This window comes from Schistocerca gregaria, chromosome 7 (assembly GCF_023897955.1).
Source record: "Schistocerca gregaria isolate iqSchGreg1 chromosome 7, iqSchGreg1.2, whole genome shotgun sequence".
Lineage (NCBI taxonomy): Eukaryota > Metazoa > Arthropoda > Insecta > Orthoptera > Acrididae > Schistocerca > Schistocerca gregaria.
The window spans coordinates 525,319,954-525,345,531 of NC_064926.1; the positions used below are offsets into that span (position 1 = coordinate 525,319,954).

Below are 25,578 nucleotides of genomic sequence, written 5' to 3' on the forward strand. Positions count from 1 at the left end.
TGGAAACACAGTTGACGAAGGTAACTACTCTGAAAGGGACAACATTGTTGTTTGAGAAAAATACAAATTCTGGCACATAAAAGCCAGTCTCGTCACTTTACTCACATACCTCTTGTTCTTGAATATAAGCTCTGCGTCTCGAAATTTGACCCATTTTTCCCTGTTGATTCTAATAGCTAAGGATCCCACAATTGCAAGCAATACTCAACAATTTATCGACCGAGCGTTTTGTAAGCCGCGCATTTTGTAAATGAGCCAGATTACAGCGTTTAGTATACTTTTCCTGCGACTAAAATGAAGTGGTTGTTCCATTACTTGGACCTGAGAAACTTTATGGTTACGAAAAGAACCATTGAGCTGTGGCCATTAGTGCAATCGAATTACGATCGGTTTCTCCGCATATTAATGCGTAATACGCTACTTTTATTAATGTCCTCAGCCATGCACTGCACCAAACCCAAGGCCTCTGCCAGTCTTCGGCATTTCGCTTTGAAGTGACAAAAGTCATGGCATACGTCGCAGTACCGTATCGGACCTCTTTTTGCTCACCGTAGTGCATCAGCTCGACCGGGCATGCACTCGACATGTCGCTGGAAGTCCCCTGCAGAATACTGAGCCAAACTCCTGCTATAGCCGTCCGTTATTGCAAAATACTACTGGTGCAGGATATTATGCACAAATTGACCTCTCGATTATGTTCCGTAAACGTTTCATGTGATTCACGTCGGGTGATCTTGGGGGCCAAATCAGTCGCTCGAATTATCCACAATGTCCTTCAACCCAATCGCAAACACTTGTGGGCCGGTCACATGGCGCACATCCATAAAAATTCCATTGTTGTTTGGAGATATGAAGAACATGAATGGCTGCAAATGGTTTCAAAGTAGGCGAACATAACCAGTCCCAGTAAACAATCGGTTCGAGAATCCAGTGCATTCCACGTAAACACAGGTCACACCGTTATGGAGCCAACATCAGCTTCCACAGTGCCGTGTTGACATCTTGGGCCCATGGCTCCGTAGCGTGTGTCACACTCGAAACCTACCATCAGCTCTCACCAAATGAATTCGAGACCCACTGTTTTTCAGTCGTCTAGGATCCAACCGCTATGGTCGCGAGCCCAGAGAGGCAATTTGGAAATTTGGAATTTTGTGGGAAGGTGTTATGGGACCAAACTGCTGAGGTCTTCGGTCTCTAAGCTAATGCGCTACTTAATCTAACTTCAACTAACTTACGCTAAGGACAACACACCTACCCATCCCCGAGAGAGGACTCGAACCTCAGGCGGGGGCAGCTGCGCGGACCGTGACAAGACGCATTAAACAGCGCGACTACTCTGCGAGGCGCTGCAGGTGATGTGCTGCTAGCAAAGGCACTCGCGTCGGTCGTCTGTTGCCAGAGCCCATTAACGACAGTTTTTGCCGCACTGTTTTAAGGGATATGTTCGTCGTACGTCCCACACTAAGTTCTGCGATTATTTCACGCAGTGTTGATTGTCTGTTAGCACTGAGAACTCTACGCGAATTCCGCTGGTCTCGGTCGTTTAGTTAAGACTATCGGCCACTGCGTTGTCCGTGGTGAGAGGTAATGTCTAAAATTTGGTATTCTCGGCACAGTCTTGACAATGTGGGCCTCGGAATACTGAAATCTCTAACGATTTCCGGAACAGAATGTCCCACACGTCTAGCTCCAACTACCATTCCACGTTAATTTCTGTCGTGACGCCATAGTCATGTATGAAATCTTTGCACATGGATCACCGAGTACAAATGATAGCTGCTCCAATGCGTCGCCCATTTATATCTCGTGCGCACGATACTGCTTCCATCTGTACATATGCATATCGTTATCGCCTTACGTTTGTCACCTCAGTATAGTTCTATGATGTCGCAACTTTTTTTATACGCAGTAGTATTGTTGGAATCACATCATGGATCTTACTACGTGTTGAGAAGTGTATACTGTGTATTATGAACAGCAGCTGTACTGCTGTACTCTCTTAACCTGCATCCTGTGACTTTTACACCTACCAGCTTCGCATCATTAAGAACGAACGGCGTGCTACATCTCCATCGAATCCACTCAAAATGCAGATCAAATTTCCCATAAGTACTTTTCGTGTTCACCAAATGACAATGCTTAACTATATCAGTGTCTTCCGCAAACCACGTAAGGCGGCACCAACCTGCGTGTTGTTATTTTCGAAACCCTACACATTTCTCGAGATTTCTGTATACAGAATTCATATTGATTACAACAGAATAGATTTTTTCTTCAAAACGGTCATCACACATGTGTAAATATGTTTCTCTAATTTTGCTACAGAGTGACCTCGGTGATTATTCTTCAAAATGGGAATGAGTGCGTCTCTTTTATTTCTACATCTGCCATTTCGGCTTTTGTTCCGCAGTTGAAAGGAGACACTGTATCACGACCTTCAGCAGGGAAGAATTTCGGTAGCCTGAATTCAGTATTTCGACTTTCTGCGTATTACCTGTCGTTTTCGTTTATTTTCAATAAGAGCTGAACTTCGTAGGATATTTTGTCTGACCTATCTGAAAAACTTTACTTTCGAACTCGTTCTTCGCTACGTATACTGTGCTCCCCACCCTCCAGTTTGCAACTGGTCTTACTTTGCATTCGTACCATTTTTCTAACACGCTTGTGTACTCTAAACACGATGGGCCTTCCCATCCTCCAAAACCATACTGGGAACATACACGGTGCCTCAGGTAACCTTTACTCGGTAAGTTATAAAACAATAAGTGAAAGAAATACTTATTTAGATAAGTAAATGTAAGAAACGTTACTCTTTATGTGTAGGTTTGTGTTCTGTGACATAGATAAGATTCTTTTAACGTCGTCGTGAGAATATATCTACTGGTGTTAAACCGGGTGACTGTGTGAGCCATTCCTGAGGATCACGGCACGTGCTGTTCAGTTCTTTCACAACATCATGCGCACAATGGGCTCGTTGATGATCCTGTTGTTTCCATATAAAGCCTCTCACATCTAGATTGCTCTGTTGACGATAAAATCTCGAGAAATCTCAGCTTTTCAGAGACTCTACAAGGTAATCTGGACCCATGATTCCATCTTCACAGTTTTCATGTCGCACTTTAATGGACCACTTCGTTTGACGTACCCACATAGGATTTTGTGTCACTCAGGAAAGTATATTATGACGGCTCAGTGCACTATAATTAGTGAACATGTTATTCATCCGAGAACCAACATCTTGTGAGGCGTCCATAGTGAAATAATTTATGGCTCATTCGTAGAAAGTCACTGTCACACCAAAATCTTTCCCGTGCAGCTCCTGTGTAAGTGACAGGTGGTAGGAGTTAAACTGATGCCGTATTTTATTCGAGATACCAGTGACTGCACCAACTCTTCACTAAGATAATATGAGGACGATGGTGCATTGCAGTTAAGACAAAAACTTACATATCATCACTTCTAGCTTTCGTGTCCGACCACTCCCTATTTTCACTCTGCTGGTTTCTTGAACTCTCTGTTCAGCACTTAACAAAGTAATGGCTGTGCAAGTTCTTATACCAGAATATCTTATGGCATGAGCCATGACTGCTTCAACTGCATCGTGTCAACAATCGTGGGTGTATATGCCACGTTTATAACACGTTAGTGTCCTTGGCTCATCGAACGTTCAAATCGATTCTAAGGCCCATTAAGCTGTTCATGGGAATTGTGCACCCACTCCAGCATCCCACGTAAATAAGCAATCCCCCGACAGAACATGATTGTCGACACTGCCATTTATGACAGGTAGCATACACACTTGAAATTTAAACACTTATAGCTTCCTAACCAAAGTTAATGAAACTTGAATTTACATTGATTTGTACATAGTTAGTTTTATTATATCAGCTGCATGATGGGAAAAAATTATATCATATAGGAATGTAATTTGGTGTAAAAATCGCTGGGAAATAAATAAATGGATGTTCGAACTCTGCAGAAAAATTAATGTTTTTATATTTCCATGTCTAAATTAGTGCTCCTTCCAGTTAAAATTTGGTAATTTAAAGAGACAAACACCTTGTCTCAAAGAACCATTAGATATTTATGTCAAGTGCATATTGTATGGTAGTTCAGAATTATAGCGACTGCTGCCCCACGTTTTGATTTGACTGGTCAGATAGTTAGCAAAATTTTCCAAGTCGGTCTTGCTGAGAACTAAAATATTTTCCTACGTCACCTAACATTCTTTTAAAACCTACAGTCATTGGTGCTGTGGCCACTCATTTCATCCTCTGTATTAACATATTCTGAAAATTTTGTTCTCTTAGAAACGAGTGTGTTTAAAAATTTCTTCTAACGAGTCGGTTCTGTAACTATCTACTCGACGATACTTTCAAGATGATATTTTCAGGAAAGACGCAGAGAAAAATCTCACTTGCATCCCATCCCCTACTAAATGATTAAAGGTAATAAACGAAAATAACCAGCTGGAACGGAGGAACATCCACTACTCTGAGATGCCAGTGCTTTATTTTTTTTTCTGTGTAACTATTCTTAATGCAGTGTCTTCGATCACTTAAAAACAATTAATATCTTGACTTTTCAGAAAATCTGTCACGTTTTTTAACCAAAAAGATATGCTGAAGGTTTTCCTTCTACTATTTTCTTTTACGTCAATGGTTGAACGAATACCTCTAATTCAAATGGCTCTGAGCACTATGGGACTCAACTGCTGTGGTCATTAGTCCCCTAGAACTTAGAACTACTTAAACCTAACTAACCTAAGGACATCACACACATCCATGCCCGAGGCAGGATTCGAACCTGCGACCGTAGCAGTCGCACGGTTCCGGACTGCGCGCCTAGAACCGCGAGTCCACCGCGGCCGGCGAATACCTCTAGTGTGTTGTATAATAATGAGGAAAGAATTACATCTGCCATTCAGTATATTAATTTTATAAGTTAAATAGTTACTGGTTACTATAGTTGCGTTCTCGGTAACTTTCCTATCTCTTTTTAAAATTATATGTATATAACTGAAAAAATACTTCATGACAAAGAAAAATTTTCATCGCCTGTATTTTGCTTCAAGAGAAGCAGAGGTAGTGATGGTGTACGTTTCTAGACCACTTGACGTTATCCCAAAACCCTGGATTATATTCCGAACTTTACTGGAGGGAGGGTATAGGGAACTGTTGACGGTAACTTGGCTGCTACAGGAAGCTGTTGACGGTGACTTCGCTGCCTGGTTAAGTTCTACGATATGATTGTTTCTATTAGAGTGGAGCAAACTTGAGGATATAAAACAGGTGCAAACTTCTAATTACTCTACACCTGAATTGATGTGGTAAGTAACTGACGTTAAGTATCTAAGCAAGAAAAAATAATAAGAGGTTTGAAATTTTGTATGAAATTGCTAGAAGTTACTAAGTGCTTTCAATCTCAAAACATGTAGGCATTGTTGTCTTTCTCATGTGCATAAGACAAATACAGAAATGTGAACTACGGTGACGTTATAACCAAATGCCTCAAACAGACACAACGTGCCGTTATCTTTCCTTGGCCGTCAAACAACAAACTCCGGTAGACATGGATTGAAGATTGAAGAATGTGTATGGGGCAACATGACTGTCAAGCACCAACTTTGTGGGATGGTGCGCCAGGTTCCGTACTAATCGCGATTCGAAACAAGATGCTGGTCGATCCAGGAGGCCAGCATTATCCATTATGGACAAATATGAGGCACTCGAGCGCACGTCTCATAGCTTTCATCTCTCCCATGAGGTTATCGCACCTCTGAAAAGTCGACGATTCCACGGATGCCGTTGGACCAACCCAGCCATGAGCTGGGTTAGTCTCCTAGTATCAACGGCACCCGGTTTCACCCTTTCCGGACTTTTACTTCGAAAACATTTAATAACAACACAAGAACTCATCATTCTCATCCCGACAACATATACAAATATTTGACACATTGTGGCGAGAGTGTTATCGAAATGTTACCTGAATATTTCAGGATCTACAGGGTGTTACAAAAAGATACGTCAAAACTTTCAGGAAACATTCCTCACACACAAATAAAAAAAGATGTTATGTGGACATATGTCTGAAAACGTTTAATTTCCATGTTAGAGCTCATTTTAGTTTCTTCAGTATGTACTGTACTTCCTCGACTCACCGCCAGTTGGCCCAATTGAAGGAAGGTAATGTTGACTTCGGTGCTTGTGTTGACATGCGACTCATTGTTCTACAGTACTAGCATCAAGCACATCAGTACGTAGCATCAACAGGTTAGTGTTCATCACGAACGTGGTTTTGCAGTCAGTGCAATATTTACAAATGCGGAGTTGGCAGATGCCCATTTGATGTATGGATTAGCACAGGGCCATAGCAGTCAGGCGGTACGATTGTGTCGAGACAGATTTCCAGAACGAAGGTGTCCCGACGGGAAGACCTTCGAAGCAATTGATCGGCGTCTTAAGGAGCAAGGAACACTCCAGCCTATGACTCGCGACTGGGGAATACCTAGAACGGCGAGGACACCTGCAATGGACGAGGCAATTCTTCTTGCAGTTGACCATAACCCTAATGTCAGCGTCAGAGAAGTTGCTGCTGTACAAGGTAACGTTGACCACGTCAGTGTATGGAGAGTGCTACGGGAGAACCAGTTGCTTCCGTACCATGTACAGCGTGTGCAGCACTGTCAGCAGCTGATTGGCCTCGACGGGTACATTTTTGCGAATGGTTCATCCAACAATCTGTCAATCCTCATTTCAGTGCAAATATTCTCTTTACAGATTAGGCTTCATTCCAACGTGTTCAAATCGTAAATTTTCACAATCAACATCTGTGGGGTAACGAGAATCCACACGAAATTGTGCAATCACGTCATCAACACAGATTTTCTGTGAACGTTTGGACAGGCATTGTTGATGATGTCTTGATTGGGCCCCATGTTCTGCCACCTACGCTCAATGGAGCACGTTATCATGATTTCATAAGGGATACTCCACCTGTGCCGCTAGAACATATGCCTTTACAAATACGACACAACATGTGGTTCATGCACGATGGAGCTCCTGCACATTTCAGTCGAAGTGTTCGTACGCTTCTCAACAACAGATTCGGTGACCGATGGATTGGTAGAGGCGGACCAAGTCCAGGGCCTCCAGGCACTCCTGACCTCAACTCTCTGGATTTTCATTTAAGGGGGCATTTGAAAGCTTTTGTCTACACAACCCCGGTACCAAATGTAGAGACTCGTGCTCGTATTGTGGACGGCTGTGATACAATACGCCATTCTCCAGGACTGCATCGGCGCATCAGGGATTCCATGCGACGGAGTGTGGATGCACGTATCCTCCCTAACGGAGGATATTTTGAACATTTCCTGTAACAAAGTGTTTCAAGCCACGCTGGTACGTTCTGTTGCTGTTCCATGATTAATGTGATTTGAAGATAAGTAATAAAATGAGCTCTAACATGGAAAGTAAGCGTTTCCGGACACATGTCCACATAACATATTTTCTTTCTTTGTGTGTGAGGAATGATTCCTAAAAGTTGGGCCGTACCTTTTTGTAACATCCTGTATTATGATAACGCATGTAAAGAAGTAACAAAACAGTAACTGGAGAGACACATAATTCACCATCAGCACACGACTGTACTATTAAGGTCACTCAAATAAATAAAGCATAACGAGTTCTCTGAGTGACGTATGGAGATTATTTTGATACAGACATTATTTTGCTCTATGCACGATACATTTCAATGGTGTTATCGCTAATTGTCAAATGGATATACAGTTTCTTCCCAGATCAAGATAATTAAAAAGAAAGCAAAAATGTTGCTATTCCTTAGTTGATATACTAGCTTAACGTTACTCTGAAGTTTGTGAGCTGCACTCTTGGTCAGTAAGCTTCAGCTGATTCAAATGCCGACGCTGATCTGCCTTCTGTTGTAGAGTTATATTTTCCAGAGAGACCAGTTTAGAGGGAAGCCGCAGTAGGTGCCGCACTCACCCTTGAAGCGGATGTGGCCGAATGTGCTGGTGATGATCCGCAGCTCAGTCGTCGGCGACTCGGACACCTGCGGCAGGAAAAGTGTTTGTCAATTTGAAGCTGAAACTGGCCCTAAGTAATGACGAGTGTGAGATTATCAACGTGAGCACTGAGTGGAATCCGTCAAATTTCAGTTACATGATAAACAACACAAATCTAAAAGCTCCCAATACCGCTATACACCTACAGAGTATAATCGCAAGCAACGAAAACTCGAACGACCGCGTAGATAATGTTGAGGGGAACGCGAACAGAAGACTATCTTTTATTGGCAGAAGACTCAGAAAATTCGACAGATTGACTCAAGATATTGCCTATACCTCCGTCCTTTGCCTAGAGTACCGTACTGTTCTATGGGATCCTTACGAGATGGACGCTGTGCAGGACATATTTTAACGATCAGCCTATTTCTTCGGGAATTTATTTGAAGGATTTTGAAACTATAATGAACTGTTTAAACTAATAGTGTACTGAGTTTACTCCTCAAGAAGCAATTGTTTGGAATAAATCATTGAGTTTCTTCCCAAACAAGATACGAGCGTTGAGGAGAAAAGAAAGATGGTGAAGTATTGTATGTAAAAGCATACTGGCTAGAAAAAGAAGACACGATATTGAAGTCAGAGCTACTAAGATAAAGATAGACCTAATGTCAGTAAAGATCTATGAGCCATTCAAGCAAATAACATCTAAGATCTCAAAATTCTTTCACAAGGACCATATATCATTAGCAGTAGCGGACATAGTCCACAGTAATGCCTACTACCTAATTATTCTAAAACCTATGAAAAATTCGATATATAAAACATTGTGAGCATAAAGTTTTACAAGGGGGCAGTTGACTAGGGTAGTTAATCCTAGGGGAATGCATACTCTTCATTAATCAAGTGCTTGCAAAACAAAGGACTCCAAGTCACTCAGAGCTATTTTATACTTTCATTCTTCTTCAGATCATCGTGCAGTTTGTTAGAAATATGTTTTACTACATTGTTATCTCACTTGTAAATAAAAAATATTGATGATTTTGCAGAATATGAGTAGTTATGCAGAGCACGTTTTCAATATGTTATCAGTAACTAACAGGAGTATTTCGTGTAACTGGATTTTCCATCTGATGGACATTTGTCTATGGAAAGTAGTGTCTCATCTTAATTTTGATCATACATATGTTCAAGACGAAGGACATCATTAATTAGTAAATACATATATAACTATGTACTTATATATGCATACTTATTCACTTGGTAAATAAAGGGCTTATAAATGGAGTTCATCCATGATGTAAAAATGAAACCAAGAGTGCATACAGGAGGTCAGTGAATAATGGCACACAAATTAGTTGTATCATAATGAGATTATTTGGTTTAACATTGAATTCTGGAAGAGGTTGTGACTCTGAGTATAAAGAAGGAGGAAAGTGTAGAAGGGCTATGTCGTACTGATATGCTGTAATTTATTAATATGATTATGCCTAGGGGAATAGCGAATATAATTATTCATTATATGACAAGGTGAATAATTTTCTTGTAAATTTTAAAATAAAATTTTGGGTGAAATTCTAGTGAACAGTGTTAGATATAAAACAGCGAAATTTTAAGTTCATTTTATTTTAATTTTGTTGTTTAAAATAAGGAGGCAGAAACTAGACTTTGTTTTCCTTTAATGAAACTTGTTTAAAACAATTTATTCAGTTGAAATCGGTTTATCAATCTAAAATTTTGTAATATAACGTTGACAGTTTTTAAGGAAATACTTTGAGCTAAAATTAACTTCCAAAACATGTATTTCAGCTGTTTAGATTAAGTGATGTTTATTACGATTTCTTTTATGAAAATACAAAGTATAAGATTCACTTACTTAGATATGGATGTGATAGCACATGAGTGATGTGTTTTCTTTATTTTCATTGTATTTTTTCAGTACCTTGTTACTAATTAAAGTACACGAGTTTTCATCATTTGTTTAATTGTACAATTTCCATTCATCAGGTTACCTTCCGTTCGGAAAGTGGGTGCACTCAGCGATTGTTATGTGACTTTTAAATAATAGAGAGCAGCAATTAGTTGTCCTTTTTTAAATTTTGTTACACAAATCCAGATTTCGGCTAGTAGCTAGCTATTCTCAATGGACCATTTTCTGCTGTCAGTGCATGTAGGTCCCTGTTTTGAGGGCGTCAGTCACAGTTCTTTGAATACTAGTAAAAGCACTGTGACTGAATCCAGAACAACAGGGACTTACATGCACTGACAGCAGAAAATGGTGCATTGAGAATGGCTAGCTATTAGCCGAAATTTGGTTTTGCGTAATAAAATCTAAGAACGGACGATTGTTCCTTGCACTCTATAATTTATAAATTTCCATTCAATTGCATTTCAGAAGTAATAATTTAGCTATGTTGATGAGAAATATATCACATATTTACACTCCTGGAAATTGAAATAAGAACACCGTGAATTCATTGTCCCAAGAAGAAGAAACTTTATTGACACATTCCTGGGGTCAGATACATCACATGATCAAACTGACAGAACCACAGGCACATAGACACAGGCAACAGAGCATGCACAATGTCGGCACTAGTACAGTATATATCCACCTTTCGCAGCAACGCAGGCTGCTATTCTGCCATGGAGACGATCGTAGAGATGCTGGATGTAGTCCTGTGGAACGGCTTGCCATGCCATTTCCACCTGGCGCCTCAGTTGGACCAGCGTTCGTGCTGGACGTGCAGACCGTGTGAGACGACGCTTCATCCAGTCCCAAACATGCTCAATGGGGGACAGATCCGGAGATCTTGCTGGCTAGGGTAGTTGACTTACACCTTCTAGAGCACGGTGGGTGGCACGGGATACATGCAGACGTGCATTGTCCTGTTGGAACAGTAAGTTCCCTTGCCGGTCTAGGAATGGTAGAACGATGGGTTCGATGACGGTTTGGATGTACCGTGCACTATTCAGTATCCACTCGACGATCACCAGGTGTACGGCCAGTGAAGGAGATCGCTCCCCACACCATGATGCCGGGTGTTGGCGCTGTGTGCCTCGGTCGTATGCAGTCCTGATTGTGGCGCTCACCTGCACGGCGCCAAACACGCATACGACCATCATTGGCACCAAGGCAGAAGCGACTCTCATCGCTGAAGACGACACGTCTCCATTCGTCCCTCCATTCACGCCTGTCGCGACACCACTGGAGGCGGGCTGCACGATGTTGGGGCGTGAGCGGAAGACGGCCTAACGGTGTGCGGGACCGTAGCCCAGCTTCATGGAGACGGTTGCGAATGGTCCTCGCCGATACCCCAGGATTAACAGTGTCCCTAATTTGCTGGGAAGTGGCGGTGCGGTCCCCTACGGCACTGCGTAGGATCCTACGGTCTTGGCGTGCATCCGTGCGTCGCTGCGGTCCGGTCCCAGGTCGACGGGCACGTGCACCTTCCGCCGACCACTGGCGACAACATCGATGTACTGTGGAGACCTCGCGCCCCACGTGTTGAGCAATTCGGCGGTACGTCCACCCGGCCTCCCGCATGCCCACTATACGCCCTCGCTCAAAGTCCGTCAACTGCACATACGGTTCACGTCCACGCTGTCGCGGCATGCTACCAGTGTTAAAGACTGCGATGGAGCTCCGTATGCCACGGCAAACTGGCTGACACTGACGGCGGCGGTGCACAAATGCTGCGCAGCTGGCGCCATTCGACGGCCAACACCGCGGTTCCTGGTGTGTCCGCTGTGCCGTGCGTGTGATCATTGCTTGTACAGCCCTCTCGCAGTGTCCGGAGCAAGTATGGTGGGTCTGACACACCGGTGTCAAAGTGTTCTTTTTTCCATTTCCAGGAGTGTAGTACTTTATTTGTAGTTATTTCACTATGTAGTAGTGAGATTAACGATTGTATTACAACACAAACAGATACACAGTCCTAGGGGCGCCTGTGACCCGCAGAAATATAGGTGCTGATTGTGTTCAACTAGTATCTACTCTTTTTTATCACACCAGGTTTAATATTGCAGTATAAAATTGTAACATTAAATTTCAGCTAAACAGATTTTATCAATAGATACATATAAAATGTATTTTCAACATCACTAGGTAACTTCTACACACTATTTGTTAACGACAGCAGAGATTGTCCCACACTTCAAGGTTCATCTGAAAATCTTTGCAACTCTTTATGCAGCGTGTGACGCAGTTTAGCTAGTGTTCTCTGTCGGAAACCGATACTGAACAGGAGGGAGATGTGTAACGACACAATTATATCAAGACAGTAGCACACACTTAAAAGTCAGTCGCTTGCAAAACATAGAAGCAAAACATAAAGTTTATTTGTGAGTTTATTAATCTCAATCCATAATATGATGTGGAATACTACAAAATATGCATCACGGTTCTGAGACTGTAACCAGTAACGCCATTTCTTTGGAGTGTAAGGAAGTGTTTCACACATATACTGTCTTTTCTGTCTGAACATTTTAGTTTACCCAGATAATTTTATTTGTGAAGTCAATTGTTTCAAAAGTTAAACCATACTGAAAAGTAGAACGTGTGTCACAAAGAAACAGGTAAATAAAACATTTATTGTCCTTGTTCCAGAAACTGAACTAGTTAGGCAGAGGCTTCCACTATCGTAACAAATTTCAGATTAAACGTATGTGGCAGATAGTTCGTTGCGGAAATGGGGTCTGCTCTTCGTGCAACTGTCAGCGTTATGTGATGATGGATGAAATACGCGAGGAGTAATATTAATAACGTGGCAATGTATAGACGCACAGCAAGAAAAGATGTGTCACCGCCACTTCCCAGAAAATTAGGGACACTGTTGCTCCTGGGGTATCGGCGAGGACCATTCGCAACCGTCTCCATGAAGCTGGGCTAAGGTCCCGCACACCGTTAGGCCGTCTTCCGCTCACGCCCCAACGTCGTGCAGCCCACCTCCAGTGGTGTCGCGACAGGCGTGAATGGAGGGACGAATGGAGACGTGTCGTCTTCAGCGATGAGAGTCGCTTCTGCCTTGGTGCCAATGTGGTCGTATGCGTGTTTGGCGCCGTGCAGGTGAGCGCCACAATCAGGACTGCATACGACCGAGGCACACAGGGCCAACACCCGGCATCATGGTGTGGGGAGCGATCTCCTACACTGGCCGTACACATCTGGTGAACGTCGAGGGGACAATGAATTGTGCACGGTACATCCAAACCGTCATCGAACCCATCGTTCTACCATTCCTAGACCGGCAAGGGAACTTGCTGTTCCAACAGGACAATGCACGTCCGCATGTATCCCGTGCCACCCAACGTGCTCTAGAAGGTGTAAATCAACTACACTGGCCAGCAAGATCTCCGGATCTGTCCCCCATTGAGCATGTTTGGGACTGGATGAAGCGTCGTCTCACACGGTCTGCACGTCCTGCACGAACCTTGGTCTAACTGAGGCGCCAGGTGGAAATGGCATGGCAAGCCGTTCCACAGGACTACATTCAGCATCTCTACGATCGTCTCCATGGGAGAATAGCAGCCTGCATTGATGCGAAAGGTGGATATACACTGTACTAGTGCCGACATTGTGCATGCTCTGTTGCCTGTGTCTATGTGCCTGTGGTTCTGTCAGTGTGATCATGTGATGTATCTGACCCCAGGAATGTGTCAATAAAGTTTCCCCTTCCTGGAACAATGAATTCACGGTGTTCTTATTTCAATTTCCAGGAGTCTATTTTAGTTGGGTGTGCGCTGATGTCCCTTGAACATTTATTTTACTGGTGTAATAGTCTACCACACTCAAGACACGCTACAGTCAAATGAAATGTGATACACACTTGGGTTTTGGAGACGTCGATCATCTTGTTCATTATTGAGAAGACATATCACATAAAGGATGTGAAATACACTGGATACCATGTTTCAGATGGAGTATACTGATGTTTCCACTAACGAACACTACCTGCAATATAATCATGAAATAGCATATGACGATCCTGGTATCTGGATGTAAACGTCAAGCTTCTGGCACAGTGGCTTTAAGGTATAAAATATGTCGGAAAACAAATAACAAAGAAGATGACTGTACTGTTCGTCATAGTATCATGCAAATTAATGGAATTTACGAGTCGGCTGAACACGCGAAAGCAAACAATTAATGAATCACGACGAGGAAACCTGGAAGATCACATGCTGTAACATTACTCGCGTCGCAGTAAGAAGGAAATTCATGACGACTGATTTCTCTTTGCATATCTTCTTTAGTTCAATTTGCTTCAAAGATTGGTAGTAAGATTCTGCTCTTTTGAACTACTCTGCATATGTTCCTATTAACTGAAAAATGAAAGTAGTTTAGTCATAGCAGGTCTTCGTTTTGAATGCACTCCTGGTGCTAGAGGAGAATGTATGTTTTAGTCTTATGACTGATTGTTCGACACAGTGTGTGCACTCGCGGACTTGGTATGGTTTGTCTCTCGGGTAACCTAAGCCACACAAGGAACTAGTATTACAAATACTCCACCTAATTTCATGTCTGTCGACCTTTGTGTTTTGTGACGGTATTAAGCTAGACTTCGCCAATAAGTATTGCAACTCATTTAGGATCAGTTTGTAACACTACAAGACAGTGCCTTAAAATCATCACTTCATATAATTTTGCAATATTAATATTTCTTCTGAATATGAAAGTATGTATTGAATATTTTATTAGTAATGCGTATTTGTAATGAGATGTTCAAAAACAATATTGTAAAATTTTCTAGTAGAAATACGCTGGCCAAGTCAGGGACTTTGCGCTGTGTAAACTCCAGAGTCTGTTAAGAGTATACCACTAGCATTTCTGAGCCATGAGCGCACGCCGACAGAGAGGCAACTCCATAGTGGCATGAGTGGAAGGTAGCCGTGCTAGATTGCATGCTGGAGTGCATTTTCGGTGTGGTATCTAAAGTGAGGCAAGGCATTATATATGTTTAACGAGAGAGCAAATATCTGAGTCACAGTACATGCTGTAATGAATAGGATGTGGAAAATAAAATACCGAAACAAGAGTACTGTGTGGCCAAAGCTAATACAATCTGCTCGTTATTGAAACAAGTATTATCACTGCAACGAAACGCATAAGCCAAATTATCCGCAAACCGCCACAAGGCTGTGCCATTTAGCTGTGTAGCTTTGTATAAGGCTTGCCAGTGTCATAGAATCATCTTAAGTGAACACAGCAGTAATTTTGTAGAACTTTAATTAGCTTCATTGTTCTGATGTCCTCATGTCGAATACCACAGTAGGATCCGTTCCCTTCGTTACTATTACGACCGAGTCACACTTTATTAAAAGAAATACTTCATTTGGAAGAAAACCCTCATGCCATTTAAAATTTAAACTTCATTAAAAACGAGAAGTAACATCAATTAACTGAAAATTAACTGCATGAGAACAACTACAGGTTTCCAGGTACGTGTTTACATTTTTTTTCTTTTGAACGATATTACCTTACATAGAAATTTGGAGCACTTATTTATGCACCATTTATATAAAACAGTGGTTATATTTTTCAAATAATGCAATCCATATCCACAGAGCTCGACGATTATTAACATGGGTAAATTAATTTTCGTTGTGTGTGCAGACTGTTTCGTTGTCTTTGCTGTTATATGATCATGGCGTTAACTATTTCATGCTCACTTGGTGCTCGATGTAGCACTTCCTTGTTATGCTCTTTCTCGATGTTGTACTGTGTGGTTTCAATCTTAGGATGTCTTTCCCGCACACCATTTTCAAACGAAGCATGACCATATTGTGGTGCCATTCCCAAAGTGTTGAAAAACGAGGCGCAAACTTGAATTAGTCTCAGTCTTTATATAACTTGTCAATGGTTATAAACCATCCTGAAAAAAATTTACATCTGCAAAGTATTTCACGATTTCTATTAGAAGAAAATGGCAGTAATACAATCGTTTTAAAACTCCGTACAAACAAAATCCCACATGTATATGACTGTGCTAGGGATACTGCCTCACTTGTACGAAATTTATGGGTAACTCCATCAACCTCAGTGGCACCTCCGTTCCAACTCTACTAATTTTCCCTTCGCACATAGACTCGTTGCTGGAGACATATGGGCTCATAGTGACCGGCCAGTAAATTCTGTGAACCGCTGCCGTTTTATGAGTGGCCGACCATTACCTCGGGCTGCCCTCTGTAATGAGTAGCGCGATGTCTAGGGTCCCGCCACCGGCTGCCCGGAAGAAACTTCTGACGTGGCGGTGGCGGCCGCTCGCCGGATATTGCACAGTGTTTCGCGGGGCTGCTTTATGCCGCAGCACTTCCACCGCCGGCGCAGGCCGTGCATTTACATACAGATTGACTCGTGCACGGCACTGCGCAGCGACGGAAGTGTTTTAGAGGCTCTAAGTGGAGGCAGCACAAGTGGGCTATTTTTCCTTAAGAAAGAACTTTTTATATTGTCTGTAATCATAAATGCAGTCGTTTCTGGCATAGTGTGTAGAGCAGTAAAATGAACTCGGGTACGAATTGGTCATGCCCAATCCCGATGTTTAAAAAGGTGGAAGAAAAGTTTTGTGGCATTTGAGTTACGTTACGTCAGGTTTCTAGAAATTTTCTTGCAAATAATAAATACTTGTATCATCTATCAAGAACAGAATCGAAATCTAGCCGCTGCCTTGACCATCTTTTAGACAAGCAGGCAGGTATTGAAAGTCTAGGCTGGCATACGATGATCACAAAATCGTTATCGATTCCTCACAGTCCATTTTGTAGTATCGCAGCCTTTCGAAACTGCCGGAGCCGGCTCCTCGAACATTCCTAAGCGTTACAATGAGTGTCAGTAACCGTTATGATGCGAGGAGGAAAACTGTAAGTCTTCGCTGCTAGTGATACACCACTGGCCATTAAAATTGCTACACTACGAAGATGACGTGCTACAGACGAGAAATTTAACCGACATGAAAAAGATGCTGTGAAATGCAAATGATTAGCTTTTCAGAGCATACACACAAGGTTGGCGCCGGTGGCGACGCCTACAACATGCTGACATGAGGAAAGTTTCCAACTGATTTCTCATACACAAATAGCAGTTGACCGGCCTTGTGTGGTGAAATGTTGTTGTGATGCCTCGTGTAAGGAGGAGAAATGCGTATCATCACGTTTCCGACTTTGATAAAGCTCGGATTGTAGCCTATCACGATTGCGGTTTATCGTATCACGACATTGCTGCTGGCAATGGTCCAGATCCAATCACTGTTAGCAGAATATGGTATCGGTGACTTCAGGAGGGAACGCTGTGGTGGATCCCAACGGTGTCGTATCACTAGCAGTCGAGATAACAGGCATCTTATCCGCATGGCTGTAACGGATCGTCCAGCCACCTCTCGATCTCGGTCCCTGAGTGAACAGATGGGGACGTTTGCAAGACAACAAACATCTGAACGAACAGTTCGACGATGTTTGCAGCAGCATGGACTATCAGCTCGGAGATCATGGCTGCGGTTACCCTTGGTGCTGCATCAAAGACAGGAGCGCCTGCGATGATGTACTCAACGACGAACCTGGTTGCACGAATGACGAAACGTCATTTTTCCGGATGAATCCAGGTTCAGTTTACAGCATCATGATGGTCGCATCCGTGTTTGGCGAAATCGCGGTGAACGCACATTGGAAGCGTATATTCGTCATCGTCATACTGGCGTATCACCCAGCGCGATGGTATGGGGTGCCATTGGTTACACCTCTCGGTCACCTCATGATAGCATTGACGGCACTTTGAAGAGTGGACGTTACATTTCAGATGTGTTACGATCCGTGGCTTTACCCTTCATTCGATCCTTGCGAAACCCTACATTTCAGCAGGATAATGCACGACCGCATGTTGCAGGTCCTGTATGGGTCTTTCTGGATACAGATAATGTGCCCTGGCCAGCTCATTCTCGAGATGTATCACCAACTGAAAACGTCTGGTCAATGGTAGCCCAGCAACTGGCTCGTCACAATACGCCAGTCACTACTCAACTGTGGTATTGTGTACCTCTACAAGTCACCCAAGCTCTGTTTGATTCAATGTCCAGGCGTATCAAGGCCGTTATTACGGTCAGAGGTGGTTGTTCTGGATACTGATTTCTCAAGATCTGTGCACCCAAACTGAGTGAAATTGTAATTACATGTCAGTTCTAGTATAATATATTTGTCCAATGAAAATCCGTTTATCATCTGCATTTGTTCTTGGTGTAGCAATTGTAATGGTCAGTAGTGTAAATGGGTGGAAGGTGACTGCAAGATCTGTCACCTTAGGAATCTTCACGGGTAAAAAAAGGCTGTTGGTGATGGTTAGTGTTTAACGTCCCGTCGACGACGAGGTCATTAGAGACGGAGCTCATGCTCGGGTTAGGGAAGGATTGGGAAGCAAATAGGCCGTGCCCTTTCAAGGAACCATCCCGTCATTTGCCTGAAGCGATTTAGGGAAATCACGGAAAACCTAAATAAGGATGGTTGGAGACGGGATTGAACCGTCGTCCTCCCGAATGCGAGTCCAGTGTGCTAACCACTGCGCCACCTCGCTCGGTATGAAAAGATTATGTAAATAAAAGGTGGAATGATGTGAAATGAAATATAGTATCAGTTGCGTCGGGACTTCAAGTGAAATCAGCAGTGACGTGTGGAGACGTGCGCCAGATCTGGAATCGGACCGGGAATTTTGTGCTTGATTGGTAGTTTGGAGTGTAGCCATGTATGGAAGCGAAATATGGACGATAAATAGTTTACACTGAAGAATGCTGAAGATTGGATGGGTAGATCACTTCACTAATGAGGAGGTATTGATAGAATTGGGGAGGAGCTTGTGGCGCAACTTGACTAGAAGAAGGGTTCGGTTGGTAGGACATGTTCTGAGACATAGAGGATCACCAATTTAGTATTGGCGGGCAGCATGGAGAGTAAAAATCTTAGAGGGAGACCAAGAGATGAATATACTAAGCAGATTCAGAAGGATGTAGGCTGCAGTAGGTACTGGGAAATGAAGAAGCTTGTACAGCATAGAGTAGCATGGAGAGCTGCATCAAACCAGTCTCAGGACTGAAGACCACAACAACAACAACAGGTAGTTTCATTTACCGCTGGACCACGCGGACACAGCGTTTACCACACATGTGCAGCCTATCTCGACACACTCCCCTAATAACACAAGCTGTGACCATGCAGCATCTTCCTGCTTGAGCGGTTTTCGAAAAAACAGACACAACGCAATAATATAATCGATTCGCTTTGATGGGCAATGAATCCACAAACTTCAGTGTGGATGCACATTTACGTCAGACCTCCAGTGGAAATTTAAAGTAGCGAATATGGAGGAGATGTACAGGGAATGAGGGAGGATAGGTGGGAGTGTGTGCAAGCTGCGAGCGTGCCGAGATAGTCCACGCATGAGGTATAAATACTGTGTCTGGGTAGCGCAGTGATTAACGCAGCTGCCTAGCAAGCACGGGATTCCAGGTTCACGTTCCGGTGTGGTTCATATTTTCACTCGTCGCCTCTATTTCCGCTAAAAGTCCCGATGCAGGTAATATCAGTAGTTCATGCCCTTTCCTTTTCTGTCTCCATACTTCACCTTCAATAGACACAATACGGGGTGACAGTTATTGAACCATGAGAAATAAAATCCTCATAACTTCTGAAAGGTTTGCGTACGGACATTGAAACTGCGCCGTTGGCCGCCGGGCATGATGGGAATTAGCTTGCGCATTTAAGGACGAAGCCCACTTTCATTTCGATAGGTTCGTCAATAAGCAAAACTTGCGCATTTGGGAGACTGAGAGTCGACATTACCCGACCGTGAATCTCTTCACCCTCAACGGGTGACTGTGTGGTGTGCAGTGTCCAGTCTCCGAATAATTTGTATGTGAAGGTTTTGGAAGATGATTTCATTCATATTATACAAAGTGACCCTGATTTGATAAGATGCGGTTTATGCAAGACAGAGCTCGACCCCTCGAAGCAGGAGGGTGTCTGATGTCCTGTAAGAGCACTTTGGGGACCGAATTCTGGCTCTGGGGTATCCAGAGGCACTGGCAGGGACCTAGATTGGCCGCTATGTTCTCCGGATCCGAACACATAAGACTGTATTAAAGACAAGGTGTGCAGCAATAGCCCCAAAACTATTTCGGAGATGAAAACAGCCGTTCAGGAGGTCATAGACAGAATCGACATTCCGACTCTTAAGCAACTCATGCAGAATTTTGCTATTCGTCTGCGCCACATAATCGCCAGTGATGGCGGGAATATCGAACATGTCATAACCTAAATCCGAACATCTGTAGTGACGTTTAAATGTTGAATAGAGTGTGTGTACGCCGTAGTTTGTAACTAATTTACGTTTTTTTTCATATAGTTCAAAAATTGTCACCCTGCGTGTATCACAGCTGCAGATTCCACGTGGCATCTGTTCTTTCAGACATGTACGGAAGAATAAACATTATACATTCTTGTAAAGCAATGAATTAGACGACCTAAGTTCAGTTTGAGTATGCATAATTTATTCAGCTTGTGCGAAATAACTGCTCCGCTGTTGACAATTGGTGGCAGATGTGGCTAGCTGTAAGCATAGACCCGACACGGGCACAGCATGTGTACCAGTAGAGTTAGCTATTACGAACTCGGTGTAATGATCAGCACAAACCAGCAAGTAAAGGTAATCTTGAACCAGAAGACTGACGCCCAAGTGCCCGCAGCTTATAACACTATCCTAGCGATCTTCTTTGGACGTTTGCCTGTAGGTTTTTCATTGATTGTGATGTTTAAAGCGCTACTTTTGGCGCCCGCATGTATCTTCACGGCACCGGCTTTGAAAGTATCGGTAAGCTACGATACTACACCATTCTTACTTTGCGGGAATGCAAGTACTGTAGCTAACATTAGATGACGACTATAGTGGACAATGACGTAAGGATGTAGACGGTGCGACAAATGGAGGTATGCGTCGGTACGGGGAGCCTGCACTGATGGCTGAAGTTGTTAAGGCGACCATTTGGATTGAGTGGAAAATCCGGGTGCGAGCTCAAGTTCGGCAAAAGTTTTCTGTCACTGCAGGGTAGTAAATAGGCATTTAGTACAGCTGGTGCTAAGAAATTCGCAGTCAGCGATTACGTTTCAAAATGATAACTAGTATTCACTTTTAGACGTTTGTTACTGACAATCAGTTAAAAATTCTGCATGCTATTTGCAAGATAAAAATTAGTTTACAGGTTGTCTAAAAGTGATTAACGCTGTATGTGCCTGCCTGGGGATCCCTTAAGTAATACGAAACCACTAAATGGCTTACATTTAAGAAAAATAAACGGTGCCGTGCGTTCACGACGTCTTTTGCCGTATCGACTGCATCAACACTAGATTTGTCTCTAAGCCGTTGATGGTAAACCAGGCAACGCTTGGACGGTTAAGAGCGCGTTATCTGCGGAGGGTACTGAGTGACAGGGTGGTAGCAGCCGCGACTGAAGGGAAGGGCAGCGTTCACGAGGGACGTGCGAGCGGTCCGCTTCAGCCACGCTTCGATGGAAGCCGGTGGCCGCGCCTGTGTATTATTCTCGGCGCCATCTCGTCAGTTGGAACTTTAACCAACAGCTACTCGACCGATGAAGGAAGCAATTGTGCCCAGGTGACCGTTTCCTAACCAAACTGTGAACCCTTTACTCGTAATAACAGGCACTAATTCTGTACTTATACCTTTGTTCTGGTTTCTTTCGTGTCTGCTTGATTTTTGTATCATCATTCCAGTCTGGTATCACGAGCCAAAGGCGCTCATTTGTGTTCATTATGTAGAGCACATTTTCGCAATATATGACAAACGTGCATCACGTTTATTTTGTGCACGCCAGGCATGGTCGGATTTTAGTATCTTCAAGACGTTGTACGCAGTTACACTTTGTAAATTTCTTGCCACGATCTTCTATGTAATGCTCGCTAATTTTCCTTAAGGTGCCTTGTATCTCATTACCTATAATTTGGTGTCCTGCATTTTAAAGAAATTTAAAGTTGTCTCCCTCTGCTAATTTTGGCATTTCATTTAAATACCGTTTAGGTGTCACTGTTGGCTTTATGTTTTGGCCCGTTGAAATTTGTGTACTGGCCTGTACATAGCTTCAAAACAAATGGCTCTGAGCACTATGTACTTAGAACTACTTAAACCTAACTAACCTAAGAACATCACACACATCCATGCCCGAGGCAGGATTCGAACCTGCTACCGTAGCGGTCGCGCGGTTCCAGACTGTAGCGCCTAGAACCGCTCGGCCACCTCGGCCGGCTGTACTTAACTACTGTTTGACCATTATGCTGTAATTACGTATATGTGTGAAAGTTGCAGAACAGATTAGCCGTTATTTCTTTGTCAGGAACTTCACCGTGACGTCAGCAAACAGTTTTGATATACGGCTGTTAAAATATACCAATGATCGGTAGGCAGCTATCCAGCTGATTACGTCAAGTCTATATTATTTGTTCTTTACTGCTAGTTGAACTAGCTACCTGTGTGATGTAATTTGTCATGCCTGTATTTACCTTGCTGTACGCTAAGCCATGCCTTTTCTGTTCCTATATTTGATAGGCTTCTGTTGTTGTTTGCTTTCTTGTCGCAAAGGTTTGAGACTTACCTCATTTGACTTTTTTCCCCAGTTATCTAAATTGCTTATGATTCTATGAATTTTTTAAATGTTTAGGTAAATATAAGAAATGCTGCTTAGAGGTGATTTGTAATGTATGTTCAGTTTAGCATTTGATTGACCATTATGCTGTAAATCTCAGAATACAATTATTAATTTATTTCTTGCTGTTTAGGAGACTTTCAAGTAAACGTGAAGAAATTCTAGGATTGTAAAACTTATTTAGATGGGCACCGGCCGTTAATTCAGTTATCCTGTACATGTCCTCACTTACCTTAATACTACTAAAGTTCAGTGTATGTCAGATTTTTAGTACCCTTACAATTATGTTTTGTCTTCATGGTGGTTAGTACGTTTTATTAGGATGCAGTTTGGTGAATCTGCGCAGTGTAATTATTGGTTTCAACAACTATCTTCTTCATCTATGATCGTCCATTGCATTTGCATTCCTTCATATGACAGGTAATTATCATTGGGTCTTAAGCCGTTGGTACAGCTGCCACGAACTATTGTGAATTAGGCTGTAACTTTTATTTTCGTCACTGTAATGTACCGACTTGTAACTTAAGATATTTTGGTTTTCCAATGAGACATATCTTTAATTCTAGCTGAAGCCAATTTTGCAGTTGCTAAATTTGTTATTGGATTTTTTAAATATTCACTCTATGAACGAAGCCGCAAGGCAATCAAATACTTAGCAGCAACTACCGAGTTCTTAGGATATAATATGATTAACATGATAGCCCTTCATTTTTAATTCATCATACTGCTGTAATAGCAAAACTTAGATTTTTTTTTGCTTCGTTCTTCACCTGTTTGTTTCTGACCACTGGTCCTTGTTAACGAATGGAGATGGAAGATTTTCAAATATGTTTTTGCTTACTGCGATCCCCTTAATGTTGCACTTCTCTCATTGCAAATATTGTCATTGTTTTTGATAAACTGTTGACTAAATATAGTTTGTTTCTAGACGTAGTACATTACAGATTATGTTTAAAAATGATTTGCTAAATATTACATGTTTTAAGTTACTAATAAGAGATCAAATCTTTTTGTGGAAATGGTAAAAGATTTTGGTGACTTCCTGAGTCATAGGCAGGTTCCGGAATAACTTAGCAAGATATATATTGCATGAAAAAAATGGAGGCAATTAGGAAACTTCTCAATATGGCTTCATATACATAAACCTGACTGGTCTTTGTGTACATAACTTGAGTTCCAGGACTCTGTAACAGGTAAGACGGTCAGAAAAATGTTATTTGTTTTTACTTTTATTACCAGGAGCTACAGGGTATACGACGGGTGTGAACAGCGTCAGATATTCAGTTACCGATGTGGAAAAACAAGGAGACGTAGTAAAATCGTATGAGACAGCGTTCTCAGCTATCACGGAACTTGAAGGCCCCCTCGCTCTGGGTCTGCATTATGGCAGCTGGTCGATTCGTGCAGTATCAAGATTAGTAGGGCTTTCGAATGTGGCAGCAGCTCGATGTTGAACTGCGTGGGAACGTGAGGGCACGCACACATGTGGTTAAGTTCCGTCTACGACGTCTGACTACCACGAGAGAGGATCGGCGTATTGTGCACTATGTACTTCACAACTGCGCCTGCTATCCGAGCACGAGTAGTGGACTCCCTGCAACGTTTTTTGTCATCCCCCATCATTAATCAGAGACCAGCGGCAGCCGGACTATGGCCATGTCTAGGCAGCTGTCACCACCACAACACAGACGGCGGCTATCGGAGTGTTGTTGCGGCTGGGAAGCATGGACTGTTGACGAATGGCATCGCAATGTGTTCAGCGAGGTACCGCAGTTCTCCACTACTATGGATGACCATCGCTGGAGGCTATGGCGGAGACCGGGAGTCGTTTCTAGAGAGGCACAGCGGTTCCTAGCGCTGTGCTCTGGGGAGCCATGGGTGTGACTTGAGATCTTGAGTGCTGTCTGATGGCACAGTGGTACACCACGACCATCATGAGTCCCCCACTATGCGAAAGTGCTATGCTGCCGTTTCCAGCAGAACAGCGCTCGTGTTCACGTGGCACGTAATCCTGTGAGCTATCTGCATGATGCTGAGATGTTCCTGTGGCCAGGTCTTGCCCTAGACAGAACATGTGTGGGACCAGCTCAGACGTCAACTGTGACCTGTTGCCAGCATCCGACATGTCAAATACCACTTACAACAATCGTGGCACAGTGAGCCTCCGGAGAGGGTACAACGGCCTTGTGACAACCCAAACAGATCATGGCAGGCATCCTGCCCGTCGGGGTGAAACAACATCATATTTATACATTCGACGGTTGTGTAAAGACGCGAATCTCATCACATAAGCTCTCAAGCCATTTAGCTTCATTTAGTTTCCTCCTTGCTTTCTTGGCGCTTTATTTGCTGTAAGGTGAAGATGCAGTCTGATTTCTTAACACCTTGGTGATGCCGCCTACTAGATCACTGAAGATAAGTAGCCCTTAAAAATCCGTTTACATGCTTACTTTTAGCTCCGCAAACCCAGGAAGGGTATGAGGAGTGCAATATGGTCTTATACTCGAAGAAGGGGAAAATCCGATCTACACTTTCTAGTGGTAACACTTCAGGTGGCCAACTTCGGTTGGGGCTGAATGTGTCCCAGAATAAGCAGTCAATCTCTGTCAACTGGCTACGAACTTCTTGCAGGGCGGAGGAGCGAATAGAAGTAGGGCACACCCTTCCTCTTGGTGGGGAAGCTACCCTCGATGGTGGATGAGCGACCAAGAGCAACGGCATGGAGATGTGGAAATCAACTGCAAACTACCGCTTTAAATATCCTTTAAGATATCCAATCAGTCGCAACAAAAGCACAATCTAATAATGTGTGTATCCTTAGCAATCATGGGTTTAGGAGCCGCAACTCTTGCAGGAGAACTGGCG

The 25,578-nt window shown here is 43.0% G+C and overlaps 1 protein-coding gene across 1 annotated transcript in view; it reads right to left on the bottom strand.

Annotated features, from left to right (window-relative positions):
* The window catches only part of LOC126281531 (carbonic anhydrase-related protein 10-like), a 925,111-nt gene that overhangs the window by 68,268 nt on the left and 831,265 nt on the right, over positions 1-25,578 (bottom strand). Inside the window, exon 6 of the mRNA XM_049980578.1 lies at positions 8,004-8,070. Within this exon, the coding sequence (XP_049836535.1) occupies positions 8,004-8,070 (67 nt within the window). The remainder of the gene's footprint in view (positions 1-8,003; positions 8,071-25,578) is intronic.